The sequence below is a fragment of the Hippocampus comes genome, unplaced genomic scaffold (assembly GCF_001891065.2).
Source record: "Hippocampus comes isolate QL1 unplaced genomic scaffold, H_comes_QL1_v1.1 scaffold185, whole genome shotgun sequence".
Taxonomy (NCBI): Eukaryota; Metazoa; Chordata; class Actinopteri; order Syngnathiformes; family Syngnathidae; genus Hippocampus; species Hippocampus comes.
In genome coordinates, this window is record NW_017805931.1 from 71,080 (window position 1) to 88,593 (window position 17,514).

Here is a 17,514-nt window from a genome sequence, read left to right on the forward strand (position 1 = left end):
AAAACATGAATGTATTCAAAATATCAGCAAACGGCAACGAAGAAAAAAAGAACGAAAGAAGACAAATTAAAGACACTAAAAAGACACTCCAGCAGTGTAAAAATTACACATTTTATTGACCTCACTTTTGGCAAACATAATGCTTTATTAATAATATTATTCTTAAATGTTTTATATTTATAAATTGATGATTCCGTTTTTGAAACCATTTACCCGGCCTTTTTTTTACTTGAAATCCATTGTTCATATCACAAGTAGACGTGTCAGCGCGAGCGTGCGCGCTCACACACACGCACAAACACACACACACACACACACACACACACGCACACACACGCACACACACACAGGCACAGGCACACGCACACGCACACACACGTACATCTCGGGCAGCAACAACCAATCGATAAACATCGCCGATTAAAAGGGTTGGCAAAGAATTTCCCGATGATGAGGTTTGTCGCGTGATGATGACGCCAAGGAAACGCCCAGCTGCGTGTTTGGCTGTGCTCTTCGTGCTGTGCGGCGACGTGACCACTTCGAGGCAGTGTGGTGCACGCGTGCAAATAGAAAATAGGGATCCGAGGGAAGAAGAAACAATTTCCGTCTGGAGCTATGAGGTTAATGAGGTTAAATTCTTTTGGCTACAGACTAGTAAAATATGCGGGTGAGTATTATTCTATCTGTGTGTATGTTGCTGCTGTTTTTGCACATTGATGTTTGTTTTCGGGAGCCAATTAAGAACAGGTGCTAGTTATGTTCGCCTAGCATGTATTAGCCGTAAACTAGCAGTGACCTGCAATGTTGAAACTTTTTCTTTCTGTTGGAGCCCCAACTCACAAGGTCACAAGGCATGCTAATTTCGAAGCTAACCTGTTTTATATATATTCTTGACGTCCGGCTGGTATCGTGTTAATCTCACTTTGCACTGGAAAATACCAGGCAATTTATATACATGGCTGGACCGTGGAGGGAGAAAATCGACGCCTACAAGGTTAAAAAAAAAAAGAAAGAGAATTAATTCTAATGGCAGGAATGTCATTTGCTTGCTTCACAATCGAGTCTGAGTTTTCAGTTCCACTTTTAAGGTCTTCACATAAAATGCTCCTAAAATTACATTGCTGTTGATTTTTTTCAATCAATATAGCGTGTCAAAATTTTTTCAGTTCAGAAATAGACCAAAAAAAAAAAAATCCAATTGATCAATTACCCAAATTTAAGCGAGACATTCATCAATGATTGAAATAGTTGTTGGTTGCAGGACTCAATCAAGACCAAAGCTTTTATTTTGGAATTTTTGAGGCACACTGCCAATGTGAAAATGTTTCCTGTTTATTTATTTATAGTCAAACATTTTCCAAGTGCGTCGCTCAGGAGTAAAAGTGGGTCGCTGCTAAAAATAAGAGCCCCTCCCCTTTTGGGAGCCCCATCAGAAAGCCGCTCACCGGGCCGCCGCGGCACCGAGCTTCCTGTCTCAACAGGAAATGTAAAGTGCGCTTGGCAGGGTGTCGGCAAGCTTCTTGAAACCTTCCTATTTTGAAACATGTGACACATGCTCACAAGCTAAGTCACGACGAGACAACAACAACCATCCCGGGCTGCGCCGATGCAGCCTTGGGATCGTTGTTGGAGGACACGTTTCCACGGCAACACGCGCGCAACGAAGATCTGGTAAGCGCGGAGGCCAAACGAAACAGATCGGGCATCCGCGCATCGCCACGTGAACGGGAAATGGCAGCGGCTGAAATAAGAGAGAGAAAAATGATGGAGACACTTTTTGTGACGTCTTTTCATCATCGAAAGAGAGACAACGAGCCGGTCATGAGCATGAGCTCACCGTGAGCTTCAGCTTGATGCTAGCTTTGTGGCCGAAGGAGGTCGCCTGCCGCTTTCAATCTCGGGCAGCGAGACTTCCCGTTTGTCTTTGAGCTCCGCTCCTTGTTGCTCGTGGCACGATCGGAGCTCCTCTTCCCCTTCGCCGTCAAAATGAACATTCTGAAGACTGAGCCTTGGGAGTCAAGCTCTCTGTGAGCTGGCAAAGGCTAACCAGTGGCTCACTCATCACATCACTCGAAAACAAACACAGGACAACTGATATCTTTGTGATGTTTTATTTGGAAACATTTACTGGTTTTAGAAGTTGTCATCTTCAACAACGACAACATGAGCTCCAGTGTTTTGATATCGACTGACATTTCATTGTGACAATTAGTAAAAGTGGACAGATTGACCGGGGGCGTGTTCAGTAGCGTCCCTCGACGCCCAGCTGCGTCTCGGTCTCGCGCTGTATCTGGTGGTGAACCGCACGCACTTCCTGTTGGCTTAGCGTGCGCTCCGTGTGGCGGTAAACCAGGCGGAAGCACAAGCTCCGCCTTCCGCTCCTGAAACACTCCACAGGATCAGGGGCCGGCTCAGTCTCTCGGTCTCTCTCTCTTCATTCATCCCGCGTGTCGCTCGCCCCGCCGGTGCCACTCAATTATTCAACGTGCACGCAAACACGACGCTCGCGCGTACACTCAACGAGTGAATGTGCTATATGTCATGTCTGCATGTGTTGAATAATTGACGTCTCCATGATGCAAGTGTGCACCTCCACCATAGAGATCAACACACACACACACACACACACACACACACACACGAATCCCAGCGCAAGCGTGCTCATGTTGCACTTTAACCAAAAGAACTCAAGTTGGGAGCCATTTTTGGTCCTGCGATCGGTATATGTGTGCGCGCGCGGGCATGCTTAAAAATGAATAAAGCCGCCATTTTCTCAGTGCTAATTGCTCGTTAAGTGCTCCGCTTGACCTTTGATTAGCCCGGCAGGCCCCTGTGGCTTTCGCTCCGCTCACTTTCTTGACTTCCTGCCACAACAGGAAGTCAACACTTCCCGCGAGTGTATGCGTGCGTGTAAGAGCTGCCGCGAGGGCGTCCGTCTCGTGAAACGCGATCCGATTGATCGCCCTTGCGATCCGAGAAGGCGGTTCCGTGGCTCCATTATGGTGTCGCGTAACGGCCACTCGCAGCTAATGGCCATTAGTGTTTGCTAATCTGCTCTCGCGCTCAATTCCGTTCCCGTGAAACTCGATTCCCTTTCCTTCCCGTCACTGCCATACGGCGCGCGGTGCATTTCCACGATCGCCGGTTCTGGATCATTTGTTGCATTCGTCATGGTTCTGGAACCGGGTGCGGTTCACGTTGAAGCACGTGACATTTGCATGCAATTTTTAAGACCTTATCAAGAACAGTTTGGATTGAACTTGCAAAATCCATTTGAAATGATTTGTTTGAATAGTGCACAACGTGGGAGTGGAAGGAAGCTACTTTTTAAGAAGAAAACTACTTCTTTCAACACTTGGGCCTACTACGTGACTGTATTGTTTTCATGATGATGGCAGTTGGAGAGCCGAGACGCGCGATTTTTCCCAAATGTCACCATCATCATCAAAACTTTTTTTTTTTTTTTTTAGAAAATGACACCTCCCCCTCCTCATCCGTCCTTCCTATGCAATGCGCGTGTGTGTGCGTGCGCTCACGTGGGGTGCGTGAAGTCATCCAGCAGCGTGACCTCCTCCACCAGGTCTCCGGCGACGGCTCGCACCAACTCGTAGAAGTCGTTGGCGTGGAAGGCCGGCTCGCCCGCCGCGGGGAGCCAGAAGGAGATGTCGTTGTGCAGCGGCGGGTACTTGCTCAGTTCCTACAAACACACACACACACACACACACACACACATGCGTACAAGAAACGGAATAATAGTTACTGTAACAAGTGAGTTCATGGCCAATTTGTTGTCTATGTTGTGAAGTCATTCAAAGTCAAAGTGGGTGCTTGTCAAACTTTTCAATCCCACCTAAAAAAACGGTTCGCCCTTCAAGTAGCACCATCATGAGAAACAATATAATGCCGTAGTGTAGGAGGCCTACGTGTTCAGGAAAAACAAGGCATGTGTTTGCCTCCGAAAGAGCACATTGAAGTTTAGATTTTGTGTGTGTGTGTGTGTGTGTGTGTGTGTGTGTGTGTGTGTGTGTGTGTGTGTGTGTGTGTGTGTGTGTGTGTGTGTGCGGGTTTGGGGTCGATTAGGCGCGTGTCGGGCCATCTGCGCCGGCTGCAGGGGGAAGGCGACGAGGCGGCGCCCAGGGAAGGCGCAGCGTCACTGGGCAGGAGATGAGCCGCGATCCCCGCAGAGCCTCCGAAGAACGCGCCTTCATCTTCCTCGCGGCTGCACATCCCGCGACGTGCACGACCGGGCGGAAAAAAAAACAACAAACCAAGCGGCGGTCACGCTCGCTACCTGGAAGCGGATCTCCTGGTGGATGTCGTCCACACGGAATTGCTTGAGGAAACGTTCGTCCTGGCTCCAGAACATTCGGATGTCGGGGATGTTGTACAGAACCATGGCCAGGCGCTCCAGGCCCAGTCCGAAGGCCCAACCCACCTTGTTGGCCACGCCGGCTGACAACAAACGCATCACACACACAACAGCAACTTCAACAACATGTTATTCAGCCGCAGCAAAAAGGACCCTAACCCCTTCCCAAAACCATCAAAGTCAGCTAGTAGACCCCCCCCCCCACACACACACACACACACAAAATGCTGTTTTTGATGTGATGAATTCACACTTGAAGGTCATCGCGCCCCTTGCTAAAATCACCCCCCCCAGTATTTCAATTCCAGTGATGACACCCAAGCCTGATTAGCTCTGGACCCGTTCAGTCAAGAAAATCCCCTCAAACACAACCCGTCCGCCAAACGATCTCCCAAAGCTGCCACCAAAAGTCGTAACCCCGACAAGTTCAAGAACAGAAAGAAATCTTCCAAGTCATTAACGGATTCGATCGGTGCGGAATAAAGCATGGCGACGCACGGTGAGAATCCGGCAATTGAGAAAACCCGCAACAGTCGCCTGCCTGCCTGCCAAAATTCCAACTCATCCAGGAGGAATGCGGGACATCGTCTCAACAACGCCACGGCTGCCTCGACCGAGCAAAAACGGCATCTGGGGCCGCTTCTCCGCTTCAGGACCCGGACGACTCGCTGTGATTGACGGAACAATGAATTCTGCCCTCGAATCCTGACGTCCGATGTTTGGCCTTCGGTTGGTGAGCCCGCCCCCGCACTTGGCCGGTGCAGCAGGACAACATTTTGGAACGTGGGAGGGCAAAGTCCACACGACGCGCCCGCTCCAATTCAAAGACAGGCAGACGCGTTAACCACGAGGCCAGTGCGCATCTTTTCGCAAGGAAGCCTTCGTCGCCTGCCTCCTGTGCCCAAAGCGGTGATCCGAACGCGTTAGTTCAAAGGCCTACGAATCTCACGGCGGTCCGTGTCAGGAGCGCAAGTGACTCGACTCTGAATGAACGAGCGGCAGACGGCCGTGACGTCACCCCGGTACCTCGCATTGGCGAGGACGCGCGCAGGAAGTGGCGCCCCGTCGACGTGCCGTCCAGCTGTGCGGCAGGAAGTGGCGCTTCACCCCGCTGGCGCAGATGGCGCCTAAACGCCGTCCTCGGCAGACGACAAAGTGGATAAAGACGCAGAGGAGCGGCGGGGGCAGAAGGAAATCTCTGCGAACGCGCCGCCTGCCGGGCCTCGCCATCTGTCCGCCGCACGTCGACGCTTCGATCGGAGGCGGAAGCGGCCATCCCGTTTCCGCGCCGCTAATCCTCCCGACCGCTTGCGGCCGAGCTTCTCCTGGCTGACTGAGCGGGAGGGGGTCGCGCGACTCGTCCGGACAACCCCGACGTGGGAGGAAGCCGCGGGGCACGTCGCGTGATCTCGCGGCTCGCGCGTCTGCCCCAAAATCGACTCTGGTCTCCGCGTCACGAGCGCGTTCCCTCTTTCTTTGAAGAAAATGCCCCCCCAACGCGAAGGATGGGTCGGCCTCGTCGGATTCACCGGCGATCCGATTCCCACCGTTTGCCAAAGTCCGCTGCGACCCATCCTGAGGGGCGGCGCTACAGGTGCGACAATTCGTCAACAACCATCAACATCCGCCGTTTGGATCATCGGTCGGTCCTTGGGAAAGTTGTCCCCGCCGGTCACAATTTCAGCCTTTCCGCACAACAGAGTCCCCAATGTTTGCGAAGCAAGACGGAATTTCTTTGCATCTTTGACTTGGCAAGACGGCCCCCAAGGTTTTTGCGGATTCTCTGATGGATGCGATCGGCGCGGAATCGTCCTCGGTTTTTGCTTTGCCATTTCCTGTCAATTGGAAAGAATGGCCTGTTCTTAAAGAGAAAGGCCCAAAGCGACTGTTTTGCAATCTGACTGAAATCATCGTTGTTGTTTGCAGGCCAATGAAAACGGCGGATCCAGTCAACGACATTTGCGGCCTCCGAGCAACCCAAAACAACTCGAGCTGCTCGTGGCAACAGCGCACCAAGCGCTACCGCAAGTAGCGCCTCCTGGAGGTCAGTGCCAAGTCTTTGTCAGACATCAGGTTTTTTTTTGCCAGGTGTGTGTGTGTGTGTCCGTCCCCCCATTGTTTGTTGTGGAACATGACGGCTTGCTGAGATGGATGGTTGCGCAAACAAATGTTTGCTCTGCCCTTCGCTAACCCTCCCCACACACGCAAGCATGCGCGCGCGCGCCCACACACACACGCACACACACACACACCAAACTCATTCATTTGCACAGAGAGAGAAGTTGTTGTCTTCGGAGATGATTTTACCGTTTTACATTTGGACCTCCGGCGCGCCAAACGTAACGTGGGAAGAAGATTGAAATTGAGGCCCCACTTGCGCTCCCAAGTTCTTTTTCTCATTTGCGGCCTCCACATCCTTTTCATGAACAACGGGAACAAACTTCTCATGAGTACTTTGAATTTCAGGGGATGCATTCTGACAACTTGATGGCCACAAATGTGCATGTTGGCCAAGTGTTGGATCAAAGTGGCCCGCCGCGTCATGTGTCGTCTTCGCACTGTTGACCCGCGCTCTCCTTACGTGTGTATGGAGAAGGTAAGATCTGATTAAAGTCATGCCGCCAACAATTAACAGCCTCTCAAAGCGGTCACCTCAGGCCCTCTGGGAACGGGTGTTTGTGTGTCGGGTGGGGAGGGGGGCGGGGACCAGCTGGCCACCAGTCATTGTCTGCGGTGGGTGTTAGTGAGGCAGACGGAGCGAGGGATGATGCAGAAGGAGGAGGAATGTGGGGATGAAAGGACGGATCGGTGGGGGGGGTGGGTCGCAAAGATCTAAATCCGTCACATGGGGCTCAGAGGTCAGCTCATTACAAACGTGGAAACACAGAAGACGAAAAAAGGGAGGGAGCGCCAACGGACGTCAGTCTTTCCTCCTCCATCAGGCCTGCATCCTTCTTTTTGTTTTTAAATCTGTCATTCCTCCCTCTTTCCTCCTGACCACCACTTCATCCTTCCGCTTGTCATCCTTCCATCCTCAGCTCACAAAAGGTGACTCATCATAACATGAAGCTTCATGACAGCAGGGGGCGGGGCACTGGTGGGCGTGGGGGAGAGACATGATTTATTCAAGAGGGGGGATTAAGAGCCAAAGCGAGCACCTGAACCACACACACACACACACACACACACATTCCCCAAGGGCCCGTGGCGACAGCTTTGAGAGCCTCTTAATTGTGACCAACACGACTTTAATCAGATTTCACTAACCACACACACACGCGTGCGCACACCCATGCACATATTATCCCACCAAAACCCTCCTACCCCCCCCCTTTTTTTTTTTTTTGGTCCCCTGGGAAGTGTGTGTGTGTAATTCCGGTTTTGGCCAGGAGGCCTGGTCATTAGCAGGTCCCATCTGTTGGGAGGGGGAACCCTGGGAAACACACACACACACACACATACACGCACGCACGCACATACACGAAGTGTCATGGCTAAATAATAGAAGGGAAAAGCACTCGCTCCTCTCACACTTCCTGAGTGAATTAATGAGGTTTCATTTCTCCTCCAGCATCCATCACTCCCCCTCGTCTTCCTAACTTCCTCTTGGCCGCACCCCAGCAGCTCTGCTTTGTGCCCTTGCCCCCCACCACCCCCCATGCACTCACGCGCAACCACACACGCATGCACGCCTGGCCTCAGGCACCACATATGGCGATCGCAGAATTAAATAAGATGCACGCCAACCGGTGTCCCCTGTTGCCGCCGCCGCCTCCTCCTCCTCCTCCCAGGCGCCCCAACCCACCGCTCGCTCACTCTACTGCAGTCACTCGGGTGCTCTCTCACGTTTTTTGCTCTCTATTGTCTCCGATGCTGCAGAAATATTGGATTGAGAATGGGCTGCGGGGTGGGGGGGCGTTACCGCAGCAACCAGCCACACTGCCGCAGTGGAGGTGTAGGGGAGGCGTGCGTGCACGCTCGTCTCGTGCGGTGTACGAATGAATGCGTGAGCATCTTTGAACTATTTTTGGCCTGCTCGCCTCTCGAGGCGAGTTGGCTGGCCCGCGTGCACGTGCCGTGGCGGCAGTCAAATGCGGAGTGCCACGTGGTGGTGGTTGTGATGGGCCAAGTGTCAATGACTGATGGCAACGAGCAGCGGGCCAGCGCAAGGAAGGGAGGAAGTTCAGCAGCCAGCAAGCAGCTCACTATTGAGCAGCCACTTCACTTGAAGTGGGTGTGTCACTCAAAAAGGTGAATATGATACAATCATTCCAGAAGAAAAAGGGTCAGTATTATGAACACTTCAAAGTCGAGGCTAACATCAGACTGGATTGTCTTCGATTAGTGACCGAGTGAGACTTGATCTTGAATCGAGCAAAGAATGGATTATGACTACTAAACAATCTTCCACCGTGCAACCTTATCCATCAAGTTCAAAGGTTACTGCCTCGCTGCGCGTGCGTGCGTGCGTGCGTGTGTGTCTTCTGACCAGAGTTGAGCAGCTGCTGCTCCATGACTCCACAGCCCAGCACCTCCATCCAGTCGCCACGGAAACGCACTTCCATCTCAAAGGAGGGATGAGTGAAGGGGAAGTAGCAGTCCAGCCAGCGCACCTCCAAGTCTGCCGAGGACGATGAAGACAAAGTCAGCCGACGTTGGGTGAGGTGAGGCGAGGCGAGGTGCGGCGCGCACGACCGACCTTCTCTGAACAGGTGCCTGACTAGTCCGCTGAGCGTTTGCTTGAGGTTGAATTCCAGCAGCTTGACGGCCTCCAGACTGTGGACTTCCTGTTTGTGAGGCGTCCTGCGGCCCCCCGCCGCCTCAAACATGTTTAGCTCGTCACCGTCGGCAACGTCGCAGAAGAGCTAAGCACAATAAAGCCCCGGCCATCCAAAGTCAGAAAATGAATTAGGTCGCCTTTATTTATTTATTTTTTTTAATATACTCAAAATGAGAAATGAGGGGGCTGGGGGGGACATTTTCCATGTGTTGAATGTTCATCAGCATTTTTGGGAGTTGAATTTATTATTTTTTTTTTGGCAATGCATCCCAATCCCTCATGAGCAGCTGGGCTCGACTGGACAGTAAAGACTGATCCGACTTCTGATCAGATTGGTGAAACTAATCGGGAATTTCTTTTTTTGTCCTTGTGTGAAGCCTAAATCTGTCATTCTCTCTCTCTTTTTTTTTTTTTTTTTTGTGTTGGGTAGAAAGGGACGTGCGGAGACGAGTCCCTTTTTGGATGGGTTGGCACTTGCAAAAGAAGCATCTGTCGTTTGCCGTTACCTGGCGGTTGGAGAAGAGGCGCACGCCCTCCATCTGGTGGAAGACGGGATAGTGGCTGGCGTCGATCTCGTCCCGCCTGTACACGTCTCCGGCCAAGAGGAAGGCGTCCAGGCCGCTGCTCACCAGCTCCCTCTGGTGGGCCGAGGTGTGCGCGCGCAGCATGGTGCTCCTACGAGAAGAGGTGAGTGGGCACCGGTCCCTTCTGGGCGGGGCGGGGCGCGGCACGCGAGGCGGCTCACCTGTTCAGGTAGTAGTTGTCGCCGCGCTTCCTGCTGGGGTGCTCGGGCGGGATCAGCAAGCTGTCAATCAGTCAAGACAGTCGGTGAGCGGACCGGACGGGCACGCGGATGTCGATCGATCAAATGACCTGTCGAAGTTCTGCTCCACGGTGACCACGGGGCTCAGGTTGTCGTGGGCCGAGAACAGCGGGTTGCCCGAGCGACCCGCGTAAGCGCTGACCAGAGAAACCACAAGGAGCAGAATTGAACTTTTCGACAATGCTTGCTCTTAAGATGGTCAGCTGAAAAGTGACTGGTCGCTGCGTGCGCTCAAGAGGAAAGGTCATAAAGTGGCAGAATTGCCAAAAGCATGAGCATTTCATGGGCAAATCCCGACTCTGCATATTTTGAAAAGGGCGAATATCGTCCGCTAAAACGGTGACTTCATTTGAGCACGGAGAAGGCACCTGTAGAAGTGAGCTTTGATCCGCTCCTTGAGGAGCCACAGCGGATGATGCCTTTGGTTGTGGAGGTTGCGGCCCACTTTGGCCAGGACCTTGGGCGTGACATTGGTGTAGTCGTCGCACGCGTAGGCGCGACCTAACACCTCCACGCTCTCCTGGCCGAGGGCGGGGCTCGCTGTGTGCGCACGTCGGTGGGACGCGGCCAGCGGCGGCGACAGGAGGCGCAGCGGCTGGCGGAAGAGCATGACCGCGAGTGCCAGAAGCTGCTGAAGGACCGGCGGACCCCTACAGGCTGTGTGCGGAGAATCAAAGCGCAACGTCAGCAGAATATTCTGTGCCGAGGGGAAATTGCGGAGACAAAAAGGTCAACGCCGTCATTTGCTCAACATGGCTTCAGAGAAGGCCAGCGTGGAGTGACAGGAAACTTCCCTTCAACTGTGAGTACCAAATAAAGAGCTCGAAGCGACTCGACCTGTGAGAGCCTCCTTATCTTTTCCTCCAAGTGATGTTATGCATGAGTCTGCCATTTCTTGACTGCAAGCGTGGTGACGGGCCTTTTCAAAAGTCTTGGAATATGTTAACGTGAGATGGAATGTAGTTGGGTGTAATGCGTGTAGATTTCCTTTCTTTACTTCCCCCCCCCCCTTTTTGCAGGGTCTGTAATTTCACAGATTTTAAAAGCTCGTTGTCAGGGCCTTAGTGGCCATCGGGAATTTGGGGGCTTTTCTGAACGGCCTCCGTCCGCCCCGTTGACAGATATTCCCGGGCCGAATTTTGTTCCCAACGGAAGAGCTGTATCAAGGTGCGCGTCTTTACAAACGTGATTATGTTCACGTTGGAGGTTTTCCGTGGACATGCTTGCACTTTGCAGGAGTCTGCAAGTGCACGGCATCGGGATAACATGAGAGGCGTATCGCATATTTTGGTTCACTCGGTGAGTTACATGACTGACAAACATTAGACGTGGAGTGATCATCGTAAAATCTTGATGGCGTTCCGTGGCCCTCTGTGATCTGCGACGACAGCAGTTAATGAATGTGCCACTTTGGAAACAAATGACTTTGAATGAATGGCTCTTGGTCAGCCCTGCCTGTTGCCCTCCAACCTACCAATAACAACAAAAGGGGAACGTTGGGTGAGATGTTGATCGACGTGTTTGCCATTTGGCGTGTTGCAATAACGCGCATTACTCTCACATCAATTCATGTGGGTAAAACGCAGAGTTCATGTTTGAACGTTTTGTTATTGTTTTTTTTATTGTACAGATCGCAAGAGGGGCTTACCTTCACACGTCGCGCGGCATTGCCTTCCGTTTAGTGGCCACAAACGTGCCCGTATGTTAAACTCGTCATTCAAAGTATCATTCTGTAAATGTGTGCATATTGACCGTCAACCACGGCACCCAAAAAAGAGGCTATATCAATTTTTTTGGCCAGAAATCACAACAAAGGCAAAAGTTCGCGGCACCAATGCTTAAATGGAACAGGCACTCTTCGGGCACCCTGGTCAGTGGGGTCTTAATGTCAGCTGTCTGAGGTTTAGCGTTGTTAGCGTAGCAACATGATGGCGGCGCCCTCGAGAGCGCAGGTGATTTCTCTGTACAAGATGCTCCTAAGAGAAAGTTACAACTTCCCCTCGTACAACTACAGGTAAAAACTGCGAGTCGATAGCCCGCCATGCTTCCTGTTGCGTCATTTCGTTTTAAAGGCGTGTCAGTCAGCGGGTTGCTAGTGTTGCTTCGCACTGTTTGCATCGCCAGCATCGGACGTCACTCGAATGACATTTTTAGCATTGTGAAATACATGCAGCGGTCCGCCCAGTCCCAGTTTAGTCGGGCTTCCACGGCCCGACTAAACTTTCTAAATGACTATCCAAGTCCCGGGATCAAAACACAACAGAAACCTCTGTCAAAAACAGTCTACCCACAGTCTTGTTGTCAGCGCTTTCGAAGGGGAAAAAACAATTACAAAAACATCCGAATCAACAAGCCATTCAAATGTTTTCCTCATCCGGCTAATAGAATCGGGGTTATTTCGGTTAATGTCACCAAACCTACACTCCCGGGTCATCGTAAAGTGTACAATATAACAAATCGCACTTCACTTTCCACATTGTTGACGTCATGCATTTCACATCTCTTTTAGGGAATATTAACCCGCACACACACCTCGCGACCGATTTGGTGTCGATCTGTGATCCACTGGCTGGTCGCCCCTGCTGAAAATGATCAATCATTTGTCGAAGGAGTTGTGAAATTGAATAATCAATGAGTTGATTGTGCCATCAGAAGCACAAGGGTGAAACTTCCACTTCACCATTCCTGCCCGGCTCCGCCGTCATTTCCCTGCGTTGCCTTCCTCGTCCTTCCGCTCCCTCCATCTCATCCCTATAAAAGTCGTTATCCCGCGATCACGTCCTTGTTGCGCTCGTGTTTTTAACGACGCCTCGTAAATCTGATCCATCGAGGCTTTAGTGGCACAATCTGAAATGCTCAATGTGCTGCGCCAGCAAGAAGAAGTGGAACTTGTCAAGGTCACTGAGCACCTGCCAGCTGTGTGGCATCTCCACTCCATCGTCAGCACAAGCGACAAAACAAGTCCTTGTACTTTCACGCTCCCAAAAGCACCCTGACCTCACGACGCAGATCCAAACCGCCGCCCCCGCCCTCCATATGTTCGAAAGTTAGTTTTTCCTCCTCCGCGCTTTCAACATATTATGAAGCAACAGAAACATCATCCAAGTATTCCTTGGCGCCAACCCTCACTCTGTCCCCGTTAATAAATCGGAGACGATCACATATGATCGCTTTTGACTAAATGAAGACTCCATTCTCCAAGTAAAGGGAAGTGTGCTTGCTTCAACCTGTTTGTCATTCCCACTTGAACTTTACTGTCAAACTGACATCAACAAAAGTCAATCAAACATACATTCAACAACCGATCGTTTTGTCATACAATGCTACTATATAATGTGAAACGCTTTACACAGGCTAGCGGAAATTAGCTTGGATTCTATGGTAGTTGTTAAGTGCTCCTCTCACACGCACGGCGCAGCCACAAATGCAAACAGCATCAAGAGATACTCTCAGGCAGATCTTCTCTTGGTGGCACGCACAAACAAACACACACACACACACACACACACACATAGGCATCGTTAGCGTGCTCCCACATGCCAACAGGAAGTGAAGCAAGACGCTGTACACTCCCACTGCTGGCTGGCCATCGCTTTATTGATTTCTGCATGTGTGTGCGCGCGCGTGTGCGTGTTTGTATCTCCAAGCTACGCAAATCAAATTAGCGGCAACAGTTGAGTCGTTTGAACTGGGAAGACCTCCGGCTGCAATCAGTCTGGTTTCACAGGCGGGCCGACTTTTCGTCGCCGTTTTTTGAAGGGGATTCCAAGGCTAAAATGTTCTTTGCAAGAATATGTTGCCCGTGTCCTCACGAGTCTCCACACGCTATCTCGATGAATATTGCAATTGTGAACAAAGAGTGAGGCAGATGACCCGACCCGTTTTCTGCCATCTGTGGAGGCGGCCATTTTGGCCTTTGCTGCCCTCAAATGCGATGATGAGAGTGGTCGTAATTAGAATAAGAATTGAATCCTGATCCCAATCTGCGTCCGTTGCAGGACGTACGCGGTGCGGCGTGTGCGCGACGCTTTCAGAGTCAACAAGGATGTGGCCGACCCAAACACGGTGGAGAGGCTGGTGCTGGAGGGCCGCCAGTCACTGGCGCTGATACAGAGACAGGTAACGTACGCGCACGCCGACAGAGCCTCAGGCTGACGAGCGCCCGTTTCCTGACCTGCCACCCGCGCCACTCCGGCCGGCTAATCGGCTGAGCTCGTTCCCAAAATGCATCCTCGGGCTCATTCTCGGGTGCCGCCAGCGGACGGCGCGTCGTAGAGCGGCCACCTTGAGGGTCGTGCTCGTGTGTTGTCAGGTCACGGAAACTGTTACAAATTGGGTGGGATGGGGCGGGGGGTGCACATCTGCGACTTGAGACCAGAAGCCAAGTCAGCTCTCTCTGACGCACGAGTTGCTTTTGGGAAGCCCAAAGTAGGACGACACCCAGCGTGAACGACTGCCTCGCCGACACCCCTCCCCCTGGAAGCGTTGCATCTATATTTTGCGTTCTTTTCCTGACGGCAACTTTGGGAATGTTTTCAAATGCGATGTATACGGGCCGCTTTGTTTCCAAAGGAAAATCTCGCTTTGGTATATATTGCGCAACGACAAGCTCCATTGTGAGTCTGCCGGCATGTCCAAAAATTGCCAGCCAAATGTCGGCCCAGCTGCAGTTTTTCTCTTCTTTCTTCTCTTTCACATGGGCAAGTTGTTGTCAGCTTTGCTGCCCTTCCACCCATCAAGGTGATCACCAAAACAAATGACATTACTACAACTCCAATTGGGGAGGAGAACAAACCGAAAGTACATTTTGTCTCCAAAACGGACTGTTTGTCCCCCCATTTTCATTTATGAGCTTTCCTGGTCGATTTCAAATGGATTTTTTTGGCCATTGCCGTACGGCCGCTGAACAGTTGTCGGGCTGGACCACATCAGCTAAATATGAAGATCATGGCCGAGCCGCGGGGCCGAGCCATGACGTCACCAGGCTGCCGTCTCGTGAGCATTTGGCGCCCTCTGGTGGTCCTGCGCAGCTATTCCCCTCATGCCAGTCGATGAACGTGTGTGTGTGTGTACCAAGCCGCTCGCGGTTTGATCGCCTTTTTTTTCGCCTCCATTCTCACGCATGCGCAGACGAGATCTGCATGTTGGTTTATTGCATTTGCCGTGGTGTCCTTGAGGAAAGGGCGTCTTGATTTATGGGCATGGTGGTGCAACGCATTCAACTCGTGTCTCAAGGCACCCCTGCACTGGGGTCATGTGGAGCTGATATGTCCTCAAAGGCACGAAAATCAATCGACAACGCAGGCACACGCAGGCAAAGTGACGGCAAACAGAGCGAGTGTTGCCTAATAGCAAGTTACAGAAGAAGCAAAACATTCACTGTCTTTTTTTTGTTTGCATGCGACGTCATGATTTTGATGGGATTGCGACAGAGGAGGCTTGTCACGTGATGCAGTTTTGTGTGTGTGTATGTGTGTGTGTGTGCGCGCGCTCCCGCAGGTGGTCGTGGGCAGTATGTTCCAGGCTCAGAAGACGGCGGTGGAGTAGCAGCAAGCGGCCAATCAGCTTCCGGCTTGTGAGGTGGGCGGTGCGTCATGGGGGGCGTCGCAGCAGCCGACTTCCACAGAGACCCAAATAAAAGCACTTTATGTGACGAAAGTGAAATGGAAGCTTTTTGAAGCCACTGCACGTTTTAGCGCGGAGAGGGCTCGGTGGGCGGGTTCCAATGTCGGGTTACCGGAGCAAAGGAGAAACGGGTGACTGACCGCGCAGCTAGCAGGCGGGTTAAGAATAGAGCGCTGTGTTCTTTGAGGACCCGCGACCGTGGCCCGCTTCCTCACATACGCACGTCAGGTGTTGAGCGTGCACGCGCATGGCCGCTAGCGGGGCTATGACGTTGGTGGGGGGATACCTCCATCGGTCATCTGCTCCAGTTGAGCTCCTCCAGCATTTTTTTTTTTTTGATACGTTCCATCCATCCAAAAAAATCCTGCAGCCATTCCCGGTGACGTTATTCGCTCACTATAGATGACACTTCAGATATGACTCGGACTTGAAAGTCAACTTTTTGGGGAGAATTTGGACTTGCATTTTGCCACAACAGGGCGCGCGATGCTGAGCTCTACTGGAAGACACGCAGCACAAACGCAGCAAGAGAAGAGCCAGGTTTAATCGTCTTCACTTTCACAGTAAACATTGAGTGGGAAAAAACAGAACAGCTTGAAGCACGCACGCTAGGAATCCACGAGTGAACGAGTCTGTTCATTTCCTCAAAGTGATGTTATACGATGGGCCCCAAAGAGCCAAAGAAGGACAACAGGTGCTGAGGAGAAGGACTGCACAAAATGTCTCGCAAGAAGTTGAAATGGATTCAAAGCGTGTGGGACGGTGGGCTGATGAATGACAAATGTTCACCTGCAACAAGTTTTGTTTTGCTGGGCCTGTTCAGATCAGCCCAGCAGCCCCTTCTCCCCCCCCACACGCAGAAACCCCGCGCTCGCGTTGCCCAATGGGATGGAAAGTGTTGAGCCTCGCTTGCAGCACTTTTACGTGCGGCGCACCTTAACCCGGAAGCGTGACATGTCCTCGAGCAGCACGTGAACATCCGCGCCAGATGATTTGAGCGCCAGAGCCAAACGTCACTTCCGGTCGGCGGCCGGCTCCGGGCAGCGGTCGTGCGGCTCGGGCGGCGGCAAAGCGGGCGCGCAGTAGCGGAGCGTGAAGTTTCGCCCGTCGTTGTTGTCCCAGAAGTCGCCCTGGTCGGAGCGGAAGTAGACGGCCAGGTGCACGGCGGCGCCGGCCTCCATCTCTGGGGGCGTGTAGACGGTGAAGCCGTAGCGCGCGCCCCCGCCGGCCGGCGGCTGCGCGTCCAGCAGCAGGGCCTGCGCGTCCACGTGCGACAGCCACTCGTTGAACGTGTAGCGCACGCCCACCTCCCCGCGCGCGCTCCCGCTCAGCACTCGCACGTGTCCGCGCACGTCGAAGTGCGTGACGGAGAGCCCCTCCAGGCACACGCGCTGCAGCCGAAGGCGAGAGTCCGGGTCCGCCGGCTCGGAGAAGCAGGCCACCAGGCGCCCTCCCCCAGCCGGCTGCGAGTGCCGCCCGCCCCCCGCCGGCCGCCCGGTGTGTCTGGAGAACACCTTGGTGGGCACTCGGGGCTCGTCGAGCGCGCTGAAGTGTTTGACGCTGGCCAGACTCAGACCGAGCGAGTCTGCGAACTGGACCCGCTTGCGCTGCTCGCTCCGGGCCGCGGCGGCCAGCAGCAGCGAGGCCGGGCAGGCGGGCAGCGAGCGGGCCCGCCGCCTCTCGCTCATGCGCCGCTCCAGCTGGCGGGCGTCCTGCTCGTCGTCCAGTCGGTCGTCGTCGTCGTCGTCCGGGTCCGGTTCGCGGTCCATGACTCGGCCTGCCAGGCCGTCCCTCGATCCTCAGTGTGCTGCTGCTGCTGCTGCCGCCGCCGCCGCTACCCCCGTTGCTGCCGGTCAGAGTCCGCGCTGGGGCCTCCTGCTTGTATAGGGGAGGGGACGCCCCCCCACCCCTTCCCCC

General features: G+C 52.9%; 3 protein-coding genes across 5 annotated transcripts; 1 reads left to right on the forward strand and 2 right to left on the reverse strand.

Moving 5' to 3' along the window:
* Positions 1 to 2,095: 2,095 nt before the first annotated feature.
* On the reverse strand, positions 2,096 to 12,813 carry fars2 (phenylalanyl-tRNA synthetase 2, mitochondrial). 2 transcript variants are annotated; one of them, XM_019890025.1, is made up of 10 exons: positions 12,505 to 12,813; positions 10,341 to 10,629; positions 10,023 to 10,109; positions 9,895 to 9,954; positions 9,656 to 9,824; positions 9,069 to 9,234; positions 8,859 to 8,990; positions 4,292 to 4,452; positions 3,537 to 3,697; positions 2,096 to 2,381 (listed from the first exon to the last, which is right to left on the reverse strand). In XM_019890025.1, exons 2-10 carry the CDS (start codon positions 10,580 to 10,582, stop codon positions 2,243 to 2,245), a joined length of 1,317 nt encoding a protein of 438 aa, XP_019745584.1. In that variant the 5' UTR covers positions 10,583 to 10,629; positions 12,505 to 12,813; the 3' UTR covers positions 2,096 to 2,242. The 2 variants fall into 2 exon arrangements, with proteins under 2 accessions (XP_019745584.1, XP_019745583.1); XM_019890024.1 differs by lacking the exon at positions 12,505 to 12,813 and adding an exon at positions 11,621 to 11,719.
* lyrm4b (LYR motif containing 4) lies at positions 11,875 to 15,630 on the forward strand. Its single transcript, XM_019890061.1, has 3 exons — positions 11,875 to 11,986; positions 13,971 to 14,091; positions 15,472 to 15,630. The coding sequence occupies exons 1-3, from the start codon at positions 11,898 to 11,900 to the stop codon at positions 15,517 to 15,519; spliced, it is 258 nt and encodes an 85-aa protein (XP_019745620.1). The 5' UTR covers positions 11,875 to 11,897; the 3' UTR covers positions 15,520 to 15,630.
* A 490-nt stretch (positions 15,631 to 16,120) lies between these two features.
* Positions 16,121 to 17,508, reverse strand: ppp1r3g (protein phosphatase 1 regulatory subunit 3G). 2 transcript variants are annotated; one of them, XM_019890030.1, is made up of 2 exons: positions 16,643 to 17,508; positions 16,121 to 16,605 (listed from the first exon to the last, which is right to left on the reverse strand). In XM_019890030.1, exons 1-2 carry the CDS (start codon positions 17,364 to 17,366, stop codon positions 16,343 to 16,345), a joined length of 987 nt encoding a protein of 328 aa, XP_019745589.1. In that variant the 5' UTR covers positions 17,367 to 17,508; the 3' UTR covers positions 16,121 to 16,342. The 2 variants fall into 2 exon arrangements, with proteins under 2 accessions (XP_019745589.1, XP_019745590.1); XM_019890031.1 differs by having other exon boundaries at positions 16,498 to 17,508.
* Positions 17,509 to 17,514: the final 6 nt, after the last annotated feature.